Source organism: Branchiostoma belcheri, unplaced genomic scaffold (assembly GCF_001625305.1).
Source record: "Branchiostoma belcheri isolate BF01 breed outbred unplaced genomic scaffold, Haploidv18h27 scaffold3, whole genome shotgun sequence".
Lineage (NCBI taxonomy): Eukaryota > Metazoa > Chordata > Leptocardii > Amphioxiformes > Branchiostomatidae > Branchiostoma > Branchiostoma belcheri.
The window spans coordinates 4,080,527-4,099,283 of record NW_017803909.1 but is presented as its reverse complement, the minus strand read 5'-3'; the positions used below and the strand labels follow the sequence as shown (position 1 = coordinate 4,099,283).

General features: G+C 42.8%; 2 protein-coding genes and 1 pseudogene across 2 annotated transcripts in view; 2 read left to right on the top strand and 1 right to left on the bottom strand.

Moving 5' to 3' along the window:
* LOC109473367 (alcohol dehydrogenase [NADP(+)]-like) overlaps positions 1-3,347 on the top strand; it is a 16,467-nt gene extending 13,120 nt beyond the window's left edge. The window contains exon 19 of the mRNA XM_019773229.1: positions 3,028-3,347. Coding sequence (XP_019628788.1) covers positions 3,028-3,058 — 31 coding nt within the window. The 3' untranslated portion in view covers positions 3,059-3,347. The remainder of the gene's footprint in view (positions 1-3,027) is intronic.
* A 2,328-nt stretch (positions 3,348-5,675) lies between these two features.
* Positions 5,676-12,047, top strand: LOC109473366 (formin-1-like). The gene is made up of 14 exons (XM_019773228.1): positions 5,676-6,603; positions 6,898-6,964; positions 7,091-7,169; positions 7,645-7,772; positions 8,003-8,082; positions 8,619-8,784; positions 9,191-9,320; positions 9,779-9,904; positions 10,145-10,213; positions 10,414-10,492; positions 10,660-10,757; positions 10,936-11,001; positions 11,150-11,206; positions 11,469-12,047. Exons 1-14 carry the CDS (start codon positions 5,676-5,678, stop codon positions 12,045-12,047), a joined length of 2,652 nt encoding a protein of 883 aa, XP_019628787.1.
* A 342-nt stretch (positions 12,048-12,389) lies between these two features.
* LOC109473365 lies at positions 12,390-18,732 on the bottom strand (annotated as a pseudogene).
* Between the last annotated feature and the right edge of the window lie 25 nt (positions 18,733-18,757).

Sequence of the window (18,757 nt, the reverse complement as noted above, 5' to 3'; positions counted from 1 at the left end):
AGTCTTTGATGTTCAGAAAGGCTAGATTCTAGTTCAACAGTATCTAGAAACATGTCAATATCACTGTCAGAGACTGAGTTGTCTCTTGTATACAAACGTTCATAAAAGGATTTTTCTAGCTGTAAGATTTTTCCCCTGATCGGGTGACATCAGTGTCGCCATCAGTTAGTTTAGTGATATTATTATTTGCGGCTTGCCATTTTTCAAGGTTGAGAAAGTAGGAAAGAGATTTTTCCCCTTTTTCAACCCATTCTGTTCGTGCTCTAATTTGAGCACCTTTGGCTTTTAATTGGTAGATTTTCTCAATCTCTGTTTTTACGGTAATATATTCCTTTAAAGTTGTTTCATCTAAGTTTTCATCTATTTTATGATCTAGTTCTAGTAGTCTTTTTTCTAAGTAAGTAAGATCTTGTTTCATTAAGGCGGCTTTCCGTTTACAGAAGCCAATGGAGAATTCCTTGATTCGTTTCTTGATAAGTTCCCATAGGAGCTGTTTAGAAATATTAGAGTTTTTGTGTTCCAGAGTAACCTCTAAAATAGAATTTTCAACACCGTCCATGTAATCTTGATCGGAAAGGTATAATGTATTTAGTCGCCAGAGTCCTGGCCCACGCTTTTGTTCGTTTAGTTGCAGTTTTATAAAGATGGCCTTATGATCAGATTTCATGGAAGGCTTTATGGTACACTGTAAAACGTGTTCGACAAGAGATTTTTGAATAAGCCAGAAGTCAATTCTGGAGGCCACTGGTCCTGGATTCTTCCTTCTCCAAGTAAATTGTTTCCTCTTGGGATGGAATTTCCGCCAGATGTCAACCAGGAGTAAGTTTTGCTTTAAATATTCAAGGAATTCCCACCTGTGGGTGTTCTCAATGTGTGTTTTGATTGCCTATCTAACTCACAATCATTTAAATCATTGAAATCTCCACCTGCTAACAGGTTAGTGATCTGGTTATCATTTACCCAATCACAGAGATCGCTAAAGAATTTCCCTCTCTCAGTGCGATCATTGGGGGCATAAACATTGAGGATACAGAGATCATGCAATATAACAATCAGTTTTCTTCCATCATTACCTTTTAAGACATCAGCTACATCAACATCCAGTCCTTTTCTAAAGAGTATTGAGACCCCTCGACTATGGGTGCTACCAAAGTCGTGGAATTGTAAGCCATTCCAGTCTAATTCAAGATCACTAAGAATATCAGTGGTAAAGTATGTCTCTTGAAGGAGGAAGATGTCCGCTTTCTGTTGACTTAGCCAAAGGTAAACGATGTCTCGTTTACATTTGTTGCGTAAGCCGCGTACATTTAGGGAAAGTAAACTAAGTTCAGAGGTCATGGGAGTGAGTGTGACTTACAGGTAGCATGAGTCCCAAGTAATGTCATGTCTAACAGTTCAGGCCTCCGTCTTCGGGGCTGACTCTGCGGAAGTTGCCAGGAGTATCGATGTGAGTTCCACTGGCAGCATTACGACTTGTCTCGACGAGGTCGTCGATACGTTGTCTCATGATCGCTGCTTGGTCGTCTGTGTTTATGCTGCTAGTTGTAGTGGAGGACTGGTTCTTCTTTGTGGTACTTCTCGTTGCCACGGTTGGTGCGGTAGTCTTGTTCGTTGTCTGGGACTGGGGCCGGGGTCTTCCCCTGTTCCTAGTACGAGTTGCTGGTGCAACATAGTCTGTGATTTGGCTCTGTTTTCCCCTGTTAACCTGAGATTGCTCAGGCCTGTCTCTGTGATCTTCCTCTTCAGGTGAGCTGGGGGCAAGCTGAACAAAAGCTGTGCTGACCCGACTCTGCTGTTCATTACTGGATTCTTCATTCCCAGCAGTGGTGTCGGTAGGGGGACGTGGAGCAAGGGTAGAAGCCACGCGAGCACTGTCATTAGGGACATGTCGCGGTCGCGTCTGGTCCTTAGGTTGGTCTCGGTAGAACACTCTTGCCCTCCATCGCCCTCCAAGCTCGACAAATCTCGGAATGTGCTCAGTAGGGTTTGTCGGAATAGCCATGAAGGCGAATCGGTCGCCGGTTTCACAGTTGGTCAGCATACCGTCGACTCGAAGCATTTCACGTTTCAAAGGCCCGAGAAGTTTAGCCCCGTAGCTTTTCAGGCCAGACGCTAGAACTCCATCGTCTACGGAAAGGGGCACATCTCGAACTGTGATTCTAACTCCGTTTCGCTGTTGAAAAGGGTGATTGTCACTGATTTCAACATACCTGTCGCGGAGGCTGATCCCTGACGCGATGAGAGAAGCACGTTCCTCTGGATCGCGTAGGTAGAGACGCCACAGGCCGCGAACCTGTTGTATTCCGGCTATGTTTGACGCTTGAACACGGCGCGCAACAGCTTTGTAGACCTCGACGTTCGTGAAGAAAGTCTCGGAAGGACTAACGGCATGAACATCCTTCTCCAGAAAGAATACTGGTTTACATGAGGATGCTGGCGGTGCGTTAGGGGCCGTCGGCGCGGTGTCTATGGCCTTGCCATTCTCGACTGCTGACGCATAACTCATGGCTGTCAGTGGGAGGGGGGCGGTTGTCGTCGTTGTAGTAATCAGGAAACAAGGATCAGCAAAGCAGGAATAAGGAGAGTTGTACTCTCAACCTTATCCTGGTATCTTTGCCGGGAGGTTACGAAACGGAATAACTTGAAAAACTAAGGAAAAAGGCTTAGAAAGGAAACTAAAACTCCTAGAGAAAGTGGAGCTCTAGAAAACGCAGCAGGTCGCCTCGCAAGGCATCATGGGAATTCTACATTCTAATCAACATTGTAGTGCCATAGTTAAAGCTGTTGCGCTAAGCTAAAGGGTGTTTGTACCGGCTGGGTCATACACAAATGCATAATTTTGCTTGGGGCGATATTACTATAGTACCGGGACAGAGATTTAGTGCACTTAGCTAATGATATTTATAAATGAACATCGTGCTATGTTATTTTTAAATGATGACAAAATCAATGAGCCATCAATGATCACTGTGAAGTGTCAAATGATGTAAGAGACATACATCTGATATCATTGTATCTTCTTTGCAGCTTCACCACTCACAAGTACTTCCCGTACTGAGACTGAAACAAGGAGGTCTCGATGACACAAAATCAGTTAGATACCTGCGTTGTTGTTGGGGAAATATCTGAGGAATCGTCGAAAGAGAGTTCTGGTTTGCACGAATTTTGATGCACGAATTATCTCAATAATGCTTGACTGTGACCATGACTGTATTGACCAGATGTGCCTCTTCTCTTTGTATGTTGGTCATAGCAGTTCTATTCATCCCTTTAGCTAAAGTGGAAAGTGCGACAACATATGGGGAATCTGGAATAATGTTTCTATTGATTTTAGAAAATCGTGAAAGAAACGCTTTTCTCCATACCAGTGCTGGGGAAGCGACGTCACACGTACAAATATATCTTCAAGATTTGTTCAATGTTTCTGGTTCATCTGTCTTGTAGTCGTCACTAATATTTATGACTATTAGTATTAATATATAATATATAATACACGCAATTTAGGCTATAATTGTGCTAGGTGAAAAGGTATGTCTTTTTTTCACGTTGATCATCCACTGTGCACGCATATGAAAAACCGAGTCCCGTTGGTTTTAGAATAAGAAGCTGAAAAATGCTCGATGATCGAATCTAAACCACTACATGACTGTATCGTGTGCGATAGGTTCTTACTTCATTGCCTATCGAACTGTTTACTACTAAACACCTTATCTTGTATGCCATGTCTAACATCCATGTAAACTTGGCAAGGTTACCAACCTCCAGCCGAACAAATACCTCCTGCATGCCGGAGGCTCATTTCGCAACGCAAGCCGCGCTATTCATAACCTATAATGTATGAAAGGCATTCAGCCCTGAAGCCGGGTATTGTATCGACCCGACCCTGCCGTACCGCTGACGCCCATTGTTCCTGCAACTGGAGCCCTGCTTTCTGCCGTTCTGGTAACACAACACCATTGACATGTTTGGATGTATAGTCCATCGCGTGTAGTGGGGGGTACCCGAGCAAGCCGTGACGCCAGATTATACTTCAATCCAAGCTAGCAGTGTTCACCCCTGCTCCGTAACGTTTACGTTAGGTAGTGTACATGGACTCTTCATTTGTAAGACGTAGGTAAGTTGTCTTCAATGCACAATACATTCGTTGCTCAACATATTTAATGTCGGACGTGTATAATTCTGGAACATATGGCGACATCGTCGGAGAGTAGGAGGTGGTAGTACATACCAATGCGTACATGTTCTCTCTAAATGACGGGACTTCTACATCACGCACTGCTATCCCCGTATGCCACAATTCAACAAACAACATGCTCGGAAAAGTCGAGGAAAATTGTGGGAATCCACATCAAACAGCGCAAGTGTGTCAACAAAATGGATCCACGGTAAGGTTATTATTTTTTTTATAATCTTCAGTGCGTTTTCGTAGTCCAAATGCTAGCACGACTTCGCAGAGCCGTGTGTTCATACCATTTTCTGTCTACCATAACCTTCTGTTACTCAGTAGAAAAGTGAAAAAAAAGTCTAATAAAATGTCTCTGCCACTAACAGGTGCACTCTCTACATTTCGGCTTAAATATATGAATCATATTTCTAGCTGAAATAAAACCTCCTTTCAAATGTACACCGAAGACACTATGAATTTACTGTTTGTTATGTTCACAAAAATTAGGAGGTTACTTAGGAAGGTTTGTGTGTTTTATGGGGGGGGGGCTTCATTACCACAACCCAGGAGGCGGTGTTGTCAGTCAACCATGGATAAGGGGTTTCAGGACATAATAGGCAAGCTGTATAAACTTTACAAACGTCGTTGCCACCTAATACGTCTGATAAGTGCTATTTAAAGACTGTCAAGAGCGATCTCACTACTTCTGTGTTTAAAACACCGTATGATGTACTGATATGTGTACACTTCAGACATCAAACGGTCTCCACATACATCGATTTTTGCTCATTGGATCACCAGATTTGTCGTAGTGGAAAGGAATTATGTGGTAACTTCTGAAACGCCTAGTGTGTTGTGTCTGAGACTAAACAAAATCTGGTCAAACGAGCTTACTGTTATCATGTGTATCATCAATTTATCTTCACTATGAAGATTGTTGGAGTGGCCTTCCAAGGTTCTGATACGTTATTGACATTATACTTCAGTGGCATTACATTATCTCTGACGATACTATCTAAATGAAAATTAGGTCTGTCTATACACAAAAGGGGATAGGGATTACAAGGTTCACTAAATGCTGAGTGACCTGTCAATTATATCTATTCCTGATAATGCTTGCGGGACTTGCATGTAATGTATTAGTAACAATTTTTGTTGTAAAACCACGTGTAGAATGATGCGGCTAAGTGGACGTGCTATTATGTGGTTACATTTAATAGAACTATATCGGGAAAAAGTCAACAAATTGAATATGGCATACTCCTTTCTAAGAGTGGTTTTTATTGAAACATATGTGAGAGGAGACGACACACTCAAGTAACACTAATGTTCATATTCATGTCGCAAGAGTTGTCTGATACATTATCTATATGATATCTACAAAGTTATAATCACTCACTAGATTACGCATCCTTGACGTGCCTTTCAGGATACAATTCAAGGCAGTAACGACAACATCGCCACATCTCTGAACACCGATGAGCCTCTGACAGGACACACCTCACACTCAATGGTTTCTCCTCAAGTGAGACCTTCTCCCTCAGAACTTCCAAACGACTACGCACCTCAAAATACTCTCAGTCGTGGCCAACCTAGTGCACGAGGCATCTTCAAAAGGCAAAGAGATGTCTTGTATTCTATTGATGAGTCTACACCAGAAGCCTTTGGTGATGGACAAGATAATAACCACCAACCCATTAACTCATCAACTCCCCACGCCGTAAACGGTTCTAACGAACGGTGCGATCTGACTGACTATGTCACAGTAAAGTCCAGGTTTCAGGGAGAGACGTGTTCTTCAATGTTAAGGAACACTACTGTACAGATGTCCAGGGGAAGCTGTAGAAATGCGTTATTTGTGATTGACGCGAACACCAGACCTGTACTTACCCTGAGGAGCCGGACTCGACAAAGCATGACCTACGATGGACGTAGCAGCAACTCGCCCGGCGGCGAAACTCACATCGCCGAAACGGCGCTGTTCAGGCCCACCACAAAAGAATCTACTGTCAGTAAGGACAATGTAGGCAAAATGGACATACATGTAGAATCAGGGGATACTTCACCGAACAAAGTTTGCGATGTTTTGTGCATTCCTTCGTCACAAAAACGCGACGATGTAACGGTGGAATCGGTGGATTTTGTGAAAGTCGACAAGTGCCCAGGCTTTGGCGCACGCTGTCCGGATAGCGATGTAGGATTCTCTAGTTCAGACCATACAGATTTTGAAAGCAGACCAGGAAAACCTAGCTTGATGACGGAAGGGCATGTCGCCAACAATACAGCTGGAGCTATCGTGCCACCGGCCCCTCCCCCTCCGCCCAGTGGATACTCCAGTTTTAGTAACCTAATCTCTCCTACAAAACCACTGATTCGCCCAAAGTTAAAGATGAGACCGCTGTTTTGGAAGAGGATTGTCTTGGAAGGAACGAGTGAAGGTAAGAAATGTGAGTGGGAAAGAGAAGCTCCTGTGTGTAGACTTGAGCGTCATGATAAACCAGGCTTTCTAAGTCTAGGAAATGTTGTGCTGTTTGATTTGTGAAACAAAGTCTATTGCTGAAATTGGTAATCCACAAACATGCACTATAGCTTGTATTCTCTGCCGTGTTTGTCATTAATATGTCTATTATGCCCAGAGCCAAAGCCAACATAAACATCTCTCTGAAAATGTTGTTATCTGTAATCAACATAATTTTACATTTTGTGATTTTCTTCTTGCCATTTTACCACAGACAAGAAACCTGAGAACTTCTGGAGCACAACAACGGAGCCGTCCATCGATACAGATGAGCTGGAGAGGTGAACTTTATTAAACATTTTCTTCATTTATCTTTATTAAATCATCAAACCAAGCAATCAGTGAATGTCATTTTAACACCATAGAAGTGTGAACGAACTTATTTTCTGTCATTGCGTATCCTGAAGGTTGTTTGGAGTAAGTGCGCGCCTTGACTCTGAAGCGGTACAGTTCTCAACATCGCCGAAGCGCGGGAAGGGAAAACAGGTTGGTGCAATGGTTTACAAGACCTTTCAGTACAATTATTGGATGGTAGACATGTTTAATCCAATGCAGTTCTTAGGGCTTGGAGACCCGATTTTTCAAAGCCAATATGCTAGTCATTTATCTACACAGTGAGTTGAAACCACACTGTCCCAGTGTATACTGACCCTCATGGAGCAAACATTCCCAAAATTCTGACGGGAAATGGTTACTGGAAGGGCCCTGGGCTGATTTTTAGGGTACCACCCAGAAAATAAAGGACTCATCTTGAGACTTGTTTCTGCAGTTTTAAATGCCCAAAGTATGAAATACTGATTGAAATGTGCTAGTATGAAGCAGTATTTGTCAATATGACAAAGATTTCCTTATTCAGAATATTTCCAGTTTTGCTGCCCTGAAATCGCATTGGATGCCTTTAAGCCTTGCCCCACATCTGACTGTATAACAGAACAGTCATGTTTGCTGTTATGTGTTGAAGGTGGGAAAGGTGTTTGAAGACAAACGATCACGTGATGTAGCGATCAGGATCAGCCGTCTGCAGATGTCCATGGAGGAAGTACAGGAAGCCATTTACAAAATGGACGCCAAGAGGCTGGATTTAGACAGGTGAGAACACTAATATATATTGGTCATAAAGATGTGCATGACTGACATTTTGATGTTGTCATATCATTGGCTCATTAGTTCATTGGTGAGATGGAACTATATAACATCAGCATATGTTGCCATTCTAAATCTCTTGGTGGCAAAATTTGGCAAAGAATATGATTAATATTTCCCCTATTTTTGGTGTATTTCCTTTGACTAAAAGTGACCTTCTGGTAACCCAATGACAGACTACAGGGGTTGTATGACATGCGGGCCACGGAGAAGGAACTGGCGGAAATCAAACGGTTCAAGCAAGAGAACAAACAGGGTGAGTATAAACATGCATTCTCACTTTCAGATAGAAGGCAATAGTCCACGTGTATACAAAGCTTATCGTTTTAGTTTTGTTTCTGAAATAACGATTTACTAGGAAATATACAGGTCACATCCGGATAGACATGCAATCATTTCAAAGTGTAAAGGGTAAATACTGTCATATCAAATGTAAGTGAATCTGTGAATTCTTCTAAATATGGCATTTTTCAGCTCAGTTCTTTCTGCACATTAAAAAAAATACGGCTCTCGGTGGCAAATGTGCCAATGTTGACACATTGGCGCACCAAATCCGTAGTGTGTTTTTGGCACACAGTTAGACAGATTAGCCTAAGAGGCTCGTTGGGCGTCACTCCACCGTACAGGGAGGGAAGATCCTGTAAAGTACCTTTCCCAATGGACAACGTCTGGCCACGGTGAGTATCGACCCCGGGACCCATTGGTTCCTAGTCCGCTCTAACCGTTGCGTCACCGACGCCACTTTCTGCCCATTAACACGGTGACATTAAAGTGTATTCCCTTGTTTCACAGTTGTCCTGGACAAACCGGAAGAGTTTCTGCTTCAGCTGGCTGAAGTTCACAATCTCCAGGACAGACTGGAGTGTTGGATATTCACCGAACGCTTCTCGGAGACAATGTTCAACCTGCACCAACAGATGAACTCACTCATGTCGGCATGTTCTGAGCTACGACATAGGTACGTACCCATGATTATTATGTTTACCGGAGGAAAACATATCGTTTTTGCTCTATTTAGTTTTTGCTCTATTTCGTCTCCAAACAACAAAGGTCAATGACCTGAACTAGACGGCTGTGACGATGGTAACTGGTGTTGGGTTACATCATGTTGCAATTTTATAGCAGGAGGGATTTAGATTCCTAGATCCTGTCTGACCATATACATGCCGAATCCCAGAGAAATTCCAGCCCATCGTGAGTTACAGCTGCGAACATACAAAAATCCACCACTAACTTAAACCAAGAGGTCCCGAGAAGCTCACGAGAATCTTGGAGCTAGGATTGTGCCACAACTACTTTAGTGTGCTTTTCAAAGTTTGTGCTTTTGAAAATGAGAGTCTAATAATATTCCGCATGTTGTTCAGCGAGCATCTGCATGCCGTACTGAGGCTGGTCCTGGCTGCCGGGAACTACATGAACGGCAGCACGCCCAGAGGTCAGGCGGACGGGTACCAACTGGACATCCTGGCCAAACTCAGGGACGTCAGAACAAAGGTAGTTTACTACCATATCATATCAACCTACGACTTATTTTGCTGAAATACGACGTAGATTAGACTACGACTTATTTTATAGGTTCCTGAAATACTGCTGAAATACGATGTAGTTAGAACGCATTTATGTTGCTGAACGTTAACGTGAAATAGGTCGTCGACCAACGACGCGTTCGTCGGTTGCAAAATGCTAACATTTGGGCCGCGAACTACGCTTTAGCCACTTAATGGATATCGTACATGATGATACATATGGAGCGTTTGGATATTGAGACGTCAGCGAAAAATAGTATGTCGTATGCCTGAATGGGCCATATGGGTCAGACACGGTTTTGCATAGTTTTCGCGTGGACTGCCCAGAGCCGTGGCTAATCATGGTTTTGGATAAATATAATTAATCACGGTTCTGGATACAACAACACTATGAAAAGAAACATGACGCCTCTCCCTTCTGTCCAGGACAAAAGCGGGAACCTCCTGCAGTACATCGTGCGGCAGTACTGCCGGCGGAGAGGGGACGGCTGTGGTCCGGACGGACACACGTTCAGGCTGCCCACACAGGAGCTCATGAAGACTGCCAGAGAGGTAGGTTATGGTCGGCGATGCGAAATGATGCGAAATAATCGGATTAATGTTCTGTGTCCTATTTTCAGAAAATTGTCAATGTGTACCGTATGCCGATGTGGTGGGCGCGTACGCTTGTGGATATTGGTACTACTTATTATCAAAATACCTGTGTATGAGCCATGGAAGTATTTATCAGCGCCCTGTCACACTCCCTGGCACCTATGTGGGCTGACATAACGTAATTGTTATTTTCTCCAGGCGTGTCTGAAGGACAGCAGAAAAACTGCACACAGTGTGGGCGAAGGTCTAAAGAGAGTGAAGGGACTGGTAATTAAGAAATTCGACATTTCGTTCAATTTTTGTCTATATCCCTGTTTAGGCTGTTATACGAAAGTTGCCATTACATTTGTAAGGTCGTATTTTGTATTTGAAGGGATGTTTCCTGGTTTTATACATGCAGTAGTAACGAAGTTCAGTTTGTAACGGCTATAACGTTCATGTACGTTTCTGTCTTTGTTTGACTGTAGGTTCAAAAGGTACTGGAGGGCAGTGAGGCCTCCATGGTGACATCGTTTCGCTGCAAGATGAAGCCGTTCTTATTCCACGGTAAACAAATTTTAACAACTGCCTGAATTTTTCAAAATCAAGAACCCAATAACAGCCACATTTCCTCGTGCACATAATATTTGACATATTTGACATTGATGTGTAATTCAGTGCATAAATCCACTCTGGTCCCCATCAAGCGAAATCTTTTGTGTTTATTGTTACAGCTGAACTTACCCTGAAACGGGAGGTAAGGAAACTGGAGGAGGCGGAAGACACGTTCAAGGATCTTCTCGCGTTTTTCGACTGCAAGGACCCAGACTTGGTGAGAACCACCCAAGAATTGTCATGCGAGTTACCATGAGTGAATTTCATTCTTTTTTATTCGAGTAGTCATGGCTCAGTGGGCTTCCATTCCAAGGAATACCAAGTCTATCCACATTGTAAAACGGCAAATTGAATGCGTCAACATCACTCACCACAAATATCTGTCATTTCTTTAGGACAATCCTTCGTCTTTCTTCGAAATATGGGAGCGGTTCTGCCAAGACTTCTATGATTGTTGGACGGTAGGACCACTTGATATCTCCCTCAATTTATGACAAGTAGGAAAGATATAGCGCGATTCAGCTTTGATTTGTACTGTCGCCTCTTCTTTTACACCGGTTGCCCCTACACTGCATAAATCTGACTGTTCTTTTATGGTCTTTCATGCAGGAGGAGCAGAAGCGGCTTGCAAAGGAAATGTTCCAAAATGTCGAGAACGACAAAAAAGTGAGTCAATCTCTCTCCTTATAAACAGGCATGAATTTTCTCTGTACATACATCATGTACAAACTACTATAAGTAAGTTATTAAAGTACAAATAAAATCTTATCTTTATTCATTATTTGTCGTTCATTTAACCATTTCATTTCAAACTCATGATGCCCAATGATAGATCATAATGATATCAATCGTGCAAATATGTAGAGAGCATGAAACAAATGAAGACATAATGATGAAACAATGATTGTTGTTGTGACTGTTTTTTCAGGCCAGAAGAAACTCCACAACTACGCGAGAACTGACGGAATGTAGCAAGGGATCCCTCCTGAAGGCCCGCTTTTCCCGCCAAAACTCGCTGACTGATCTACAGGACGGCGAAGCAGCAAAATCGTCCGAAAATTGTGGCTCAGCCAAACAGGATGCAAACATAGCAAGGACATTTGACACCTCAAACGTATCTCCCAAGCGTATATCCCCCAATAGGTCTGCCCTAGACGATCAGTGCCTTTGGGGAGGCACCAGGGTACATGGCAATACTGATGACGATATGGACTCGCTAACGACCATTGATGAATGCCAAACTCGAGGTTGTGAGGTATCGGACGACTTGGGTAGTCCTGACGATGGCAGCTTAGTGTCGGCGTCCTATGTGTATTTGACAGACGAGCCTTCTATTCTGGACGCCAAAGAGATTAGAGGAGCCTGCTTGTCTCAAAGTAAAGCATCGGGTGCACATGACAAACCCGGTGTAAATTGGGGATATTATGGACAAAAACAGAACCATGGGAGCCCAGCCCCTGCTGTAAGAGTCATGTATCAGGGCAGTACACTAGTGGTCTCCCTTTAGCGACAAGGTATACATTTATCAGGTTGAATCTCCGTAATACGATACGAGAGCACCTGGTTTAGGGTTAATATGATAAAAGATGCCAACTGTCACAGAAATACATTGAAGGTGCCAGCTATTATGAAGCAACAATTTGTTGTATCATTCCGATCTCGGTATCAGAAGCAATGTTTTTACGACTATATTAACCGGTGCCATGCATGGTGTTTATGGCATCATTGTTATTAGTGTAGCATGTGAATGAGTTTTATATCAGACGTTGGGTATCTATTACCTGTATCATATTAGGGTAGCATATCATATCATATCATATCATAGCAAGACTAAGACTTTGATAAAGATGTCGTGCTTTTACATCGATCTTTTCAGCTAATGTCGTATCCTTACAGATTTTCTCGAAGGATGTCGGCTACTTTTCTCAAAGACTGTTTGCCTAAGCTGTAAGAAAATGGTTTGAGCCCCATACTGGTGATTCCGTGGAAAGCACTCTCCAGGTGATCCCGAGTAACAGGAACTCCCACAGTCTCTAACCGCTTAGCATACATGATTCCATCATCTCTTAGCACGTCATAACCACAGGTTAGAATATATGTTGGAGGAAGACCCCTTAGGTCCTCATCATCAGCCATTAGTGGAGCAAACAATGGATTTACGATGTCTTTCATATCACCAGGCAAACTCATGACCGGGTTATTGTCGCTTGAACTGACACTATCCGCGGTATACAGACGTTTTCTCAACGCGGATGGAACGTGGTTGTTACTGGAAAATTCTGGGTGCCGAGCAGTGCTGCCAGTTAGATACAGACACCAGTAATAAGTCATCATGTCTATGGTTAAGATGGTTATACAGTTGCCACGTTTGTACGACTCCGTTCGGAAGTCTAAGGCCTGGAGTGCTGGGTACAGCAGTGCCTGAAACTTTAAACGTGGAAGGTTGCTTTTCCCTGGGTGATTGAGTTTTAAGGCGACAGCGGCGGCCAGGTTGCCCCCTGCACTGTCCCCCAGGACGCCGATACGGGAAAAATCGACATTGAAGTCTTCAGCGTGTTGAAGAAAGTATTCAGTGGCCCGGAGGCAGTCTTCGAGCGGTGTTGGAAACTTGTGCTCAGGGGCCAGTCGATAGCTAAAAATTTGAAAATAAACATCGATGTGATTGCATGCGCAGTTACAGTCATGTAATGGCTATCGGAAATACCATGTCTGATAAACATAGATATTAATGAGAAATTGGGAGGTTCTACTTTAAAGCATGTCTATACTTACTCCACGTGGACAACAACTGCACCAGTCTTGATCGCCATGTACCGGTTCCATTGCTCATTTTGATCTGGAACAAAGTGCATATTACTATAAAAGGTATATAGAGCATGATGATGCAGTAGGTATTAGCATCTCGAGCTCTATATCTAGTACAGTCAGCAGAAATATCAGTCAGGTATTAGCTTAGGTTGGAAAACTTATGTTGTCAATGGTACCTATCAACTGCTATATAATATGGATTGTGATGTGTATGTACGTAGCCCTCTGGACTTAATGTTTTCTTAACCACGTCAAATATGCTAAAGCAAATGACAACCGACTTGTGATGATTCTTACCGACAGTTCCCAAGGCCCATCCTCCGCCGTGGAAGTACAGCAGGCCCGCCAAATGTTCACCCTGTCTTGCCTTGGGTTGATACAGTCTTACCTTGACGTCACCAAACGTCATGTCCGTGATATTCAGGCGGAGATCGTCAGCTGGACCCTGGGCTTTTATCCTCCCAAACGTCGCCCTAATGGCATCTAAACTCTCTCCGAACCCGAGCGTTTTGTAACCACGAACCTGTGTGGATTATCAAACCTTCATCAAATACTAATAATTGAATAGATAAATGCATTAGTGAGAATAAAAGAATTGATAACTGTGAATAAAGGAATGATAGCCTTGTAATTGACGTGTGAATAACATTTATATCGTGTGTCACTATTTTGGAATTTCGCTGGGAAAATATCCTACCTATATAGCTATTCATGATTTAATAATATGGCGTTGTGTAATAGACTTATAAAAGGAATTTAGAAGATTCAGAACCAATGGAAGTAAGTGATGATACAGTAAAATGAACATGCTATTTTACAATGATTTTTCAATATTTGAAAGTATGGTCACGTTTTAATGTACTCACCACGAGATAGGCAAATCGCATGAACGTCATGATAAGGGTCGTCTTCCACGGCTCAGCGACACCTGGCGGCGCAGGGGAGTAGCACAGGTAGCAGAGACACAGCGCCACAACTGATAAAGCCACTCCTAACACTTTTAACATCTGCAGAACTACTCCAATCTGAAAGAAGTACAAGACAAAAAATCTATTTTTACTTAACAGGTTATATATATATAATTACAATGTAAGGAAGCATCTCATGTTTTGGGGTGGGGAAGGTTTGCATTAGGCCATGTTGATTTGATTATATGGATGACATCCTCCGGGAGCCCAAAAACTGATGCGCGCGTGCGAATAAAAAAAAAGTTTTGCAAAAAAAAGTTCTTTTCATTATGAAATCTACGTGGTCATGAGGGTTGAGCAAATGGCACAGAATATGATTTGGCGAATAATCTAGTCTTCAAGTTCATTTCTTTACAATTTCGTCTTTTTTCGTTTGATTTTGGCATTCTACGACATTGGTATAGTTTTTGTTAATTTTTTTGTAACTTTTGGTATATTTTTGCTCATTTTGCAACTGTTTTGTACGATTTACAGTATGGTTGAAAACTTTTTTTTTGGAAACGGCCGAAAATTCATGCGCGCGCGGATGTCATCCAAATAATCAAATCAACATGGCCTTACATGCAAATCTGGTTACACAAACAAAGTTTTAGCAATCATTAACATCGTGACCCTGCTGAACTGGCCACCGGCTCTGTCTAGTGTTACAATGTGGCAAAAGATTGGAATAAACATAACTGAGAAAAGCGATATCGTTTCAAGCATTAAAAAGTAAATAATTTAAACAGATGGCTACATGGTTAAGAAATTCAATGCTGTTAAATGACGTGAAAACGTAGAACAAACTAATTCATAATCACACCAGATAGTGCACACATATGACGAGTTTTTCTAACGTTGAAGACACTCTACCTTCCATGCCACCACCAGTCCTCCAAACCAGCACCCGACCAGCAAAATCACCACTGCGCGTGCACGAGACATGGCTGTTTCACACACCACACACAGCTAAGGACTCAACTGTCACTGTGCCGTACGTAAACTGAACTTTGACCAGTATGTTTACTGACTGTGTAACGTATTGTTTGGCAATACTAAAATAAACAAAGAAATAATCCCGATCTATTGTTAATGATGAGCCATTGCTCAAAACATCATTCAGCCTTTATATAAAACGACATGAATTAATAGAGGGCAATGACAGCCAGACAGCGAAGCTGCAATTTAATATCATTTTTTTCTATCTTAAACTGTACGGGTAAACCGTCTATCGAAACGATTTGTCCCTGCTATTCTTAATGGTCATCATTGTCATGAACAAGCCTACTAAAGCGACGAATCCCAGTCCAAAATAACTCGAGTACTTCTTCCATCCTTCCTGAGCCACAGGGGCTCTTACAAAGACCTTGATCGTGCCCACGTGACGATTCTTTATCCAACAGGTATAAACGTTCCCGTCCTGTTTTCTCAGGTCACGTATGTGGAGGGAGTTGACGATGTCTACAAAGATTCTTCCCTTGGTGGTCTTCTTGAGCTCCGTCTCTGTGACCACCGAGCTGCCGTTCTTCCAGCTGACGGGCCGGTCCATGCCCTCCCCGGGGCACGACAGCTTGATGTTCTCCCCTCTCGTCCTGAACATGGTTTTCCTGCTGATGGGAGGGGGGAGGGTGGGGCGATGCTTGACGTCCATCCTCCGTACTGAACTCACCACACGTCCGCTGGAGTCTTTTGTTACTTTGAGGGTCGGATCTGACCAAGGGGAACACAAAATGTACGTCAGATATCGTCTTACTCCCCTCCCTGAATTGTAATAACACAGTACGAGGCATTACTGAACATGATGTTAGTTCAGCACCAAGGCCAGTGCCAGAAAGAAATCGTTGAACGTCCTGCCAGAGTGAAAAAAATAGTCTTTTGTTACTCTAAGGGTCGGGTCTGACCACAGGGTACAAAAAGTGTACGTCAGAGATATCGGCATCTTCCCTCCCTAAATTGTAATAACACAGTACAGGGTATTATTGAACGTGATGTTCAGCACATCAAGTTGAAGTTCAGCACCAAGGACAGTGCCAGAAAGAAATCTGTGAACGTCCTACCGGAGTGACAAAAAAACTAGTGTAACAAAGGTAACAACAAAGTACAAGGCATTACTGAACATGGTGTTAGTTCAGCACCAAGGACAGTACCAGAAAGAAATCTTTGAACGTCCTACCGGAGTAACAAAAAACTACATGACCCACCTTTCGGACAGGCTTTGGTACAGAACTCTACTCTCCTCTCATCAGGACGGTTGATTTCTTTACCAAATACTTCTCTAGCGACGGCGGGAAGATTCTCGGAGTCACAAGCAATGACCGTGCCTGAGTTCTTCGGAAAGTCTTTTCCCTCGACGTGACAAATCCCTGTAAAAATAACATCCGTTATAACTTTGGGAATGAAATAATTTCAGTCACCAGTGACACCTGCGTGAAAACCAAATCACAGTCCTATTTCACAGATTAGGCCGTTAAAAACAAAACTTACTTAACAAAACAAGAGGGAGTCTAATTACACAATCATGAAGCTTTTAGACAGCGTTTATGTTACATTCGTGCTGTGTTACTGATGACTGTGTTGACTGTATAACTCAAAGTCGCGGGTATCAGAAGCAATTTTACAAACTTACGATTCATCGGAAAGCACCACGGTTTAATTCAAGATGTTACGATACCAATATTGATTAGCGTTATCTAATAATTAGTTGTTCTTATCTACAATAATAATAATTATTATTTTATGTTGTTGAAAACCATTAGTACTATTTGATCAATTACTGTTATAATAATGTGTCATACAAATAATGTTGTGGGGGGAAGATCGCGGACGAGCCATAACGGCTTTTTATCGCGCACAACTTCTTATGTTTATTTTATTACTTTGATTATGTGCTAATAAACAGACAAACAAACACGTCAGGTATATAATACATGTACGTACCTATCCTGGCGCGTTCCCCGGACCCGCCACACCTGTTACACTCTCCCCACGGCGACCATAACGTAAACAGCGTCATTCCTCCAGCCGTTCTGTTCGGCAGAGTTTTCTCCTTCAGAGCCACCAGACTCAGCCTGACAGCTTTCGGCTCTTTGACCGTCAAATAGTACAGAACAAGAAGTTTGTCTCCGTCTCTGCAGTAGTACATGCCGCTGTCGGTTACCTGTGTGCGGACAATATCAACTGTGAGCTGCATATTTCAGACATTAATAGTACCAACAGCAAAGTTGTTCCCACAAGAGAACCGTGTCGTGTCAATAGAGCGCCAGTTCATGTGTATATGTGTGTTAATTTTTCATTTTGTAAATATCAACGCCATTCAGGTAACATTATTATGTCTGCAATGTTGACATGTCAATAAAGATTGAGATGGATTAAATCGCTTTTGAATATCGGATTATCTGGACGTTTCTGTGTGTTAAACGATATTGTAATAGTGCAGGCGATGTTCTATCACAATGTACAACAGTTGTGTTGTCTCCCCACCTGAGCATGTCGGATTGTCATGTCAAACTTGTTCCCCAGGTCCAGCCTCTCCTCCTCGTCAAACCACACCGACATCTCCCCCTCCCCGCCCCGGGGGTAAAACGTCCAGCGCAGCAGCTTCTGACCTTTGGGTTGGCTGCGGATTCAGACAAAAATGTTTCCAAAACATGTGAACATTGGCGGTAAATAATAAATAAACCAGAGAGGTAGCATTTGCAAAGCAAATGCATAATGTTTACCTTCGCATATGGTCTGCTCTGTTAATTCTTACTCAAACACATTCATGTATGGTGACAGGAGTCTAAATCCCTCCTGCTATAAAATTGCAACATGATGTAACCCAACACCAGTTACCATGGTGACAGACGACTGGTTTAAGTCATTGACCCTATTTGTTTGGAGAAGAAGGAGAAACAGAGCAAAAACCATTTGATTTCTCACAGGAAAAAACAACCACCATGCAGACACACGACATGTGTCGTCCAGGCTTTCTAATCGGTTAAAAATGTGGATAGACTGCTGACGTATGGATGGAACCTATAGCTATGTGTTACATCTCCAACTTTGTGCCTAACAGGCTGACCCTGCAATCGTCATATATACTACTTACCACTGACAGGGAAGATTCAGGGTCTGGGTGATGTAGATCTCCTTCTCTATCCTCAATCCCGGACACTTAGTGCCGGTGGGTTCTTCACGTCGACTTCTCCTACCGACTTTAGAAAATTCAGGACTAAATACATCAGCTTCACTGTTACGCGAAGCCCATGTGGTGGGGGCGATTAACTGTGTAACCATTGTCTGGTTCAATGAAGAGTCGTGAGATGGCGTAAAGTTTGACAGAGAACTGGAAAGTACTGCAGAGGAGATGTAGCCGGGGATCAGTACCGTCAACAAAGCCAGAACACGCGCCGCAGCCATCTTTTAACTCACGTTCGTGAAAATGACGCAAGGCATAGAAGTAGCTGCATCAACACATCAC

What these genes read in the sequence shown, in the direction of transcription:
- LOC109473366 (XM_019773228.1), top strand. Translation starts at nt 5,676, where the DNA reads ATGGTTTCTCCTCAAGTGAGACCTTCTCCCTCAGAACTTCCAAACGAC. An exon ending in GATACAGATGAGCTGGAGAG is followed by an intron (nt 6,965 to 7,090) that starts GTGAACTTTATT and finishes CGTATCCTGAAG; the next exon opens with GTTGTTTGGAGTAAGTGCGC. An exon ending in TGTTCTGAGCTACGACATAG is followed by an intron (nt 8,785 to 9,190) that starts GTACGTACCCAT and finishes CATGTTGTTCAG; the next exon opens with CGAGCATCTGCATGCCGTAC.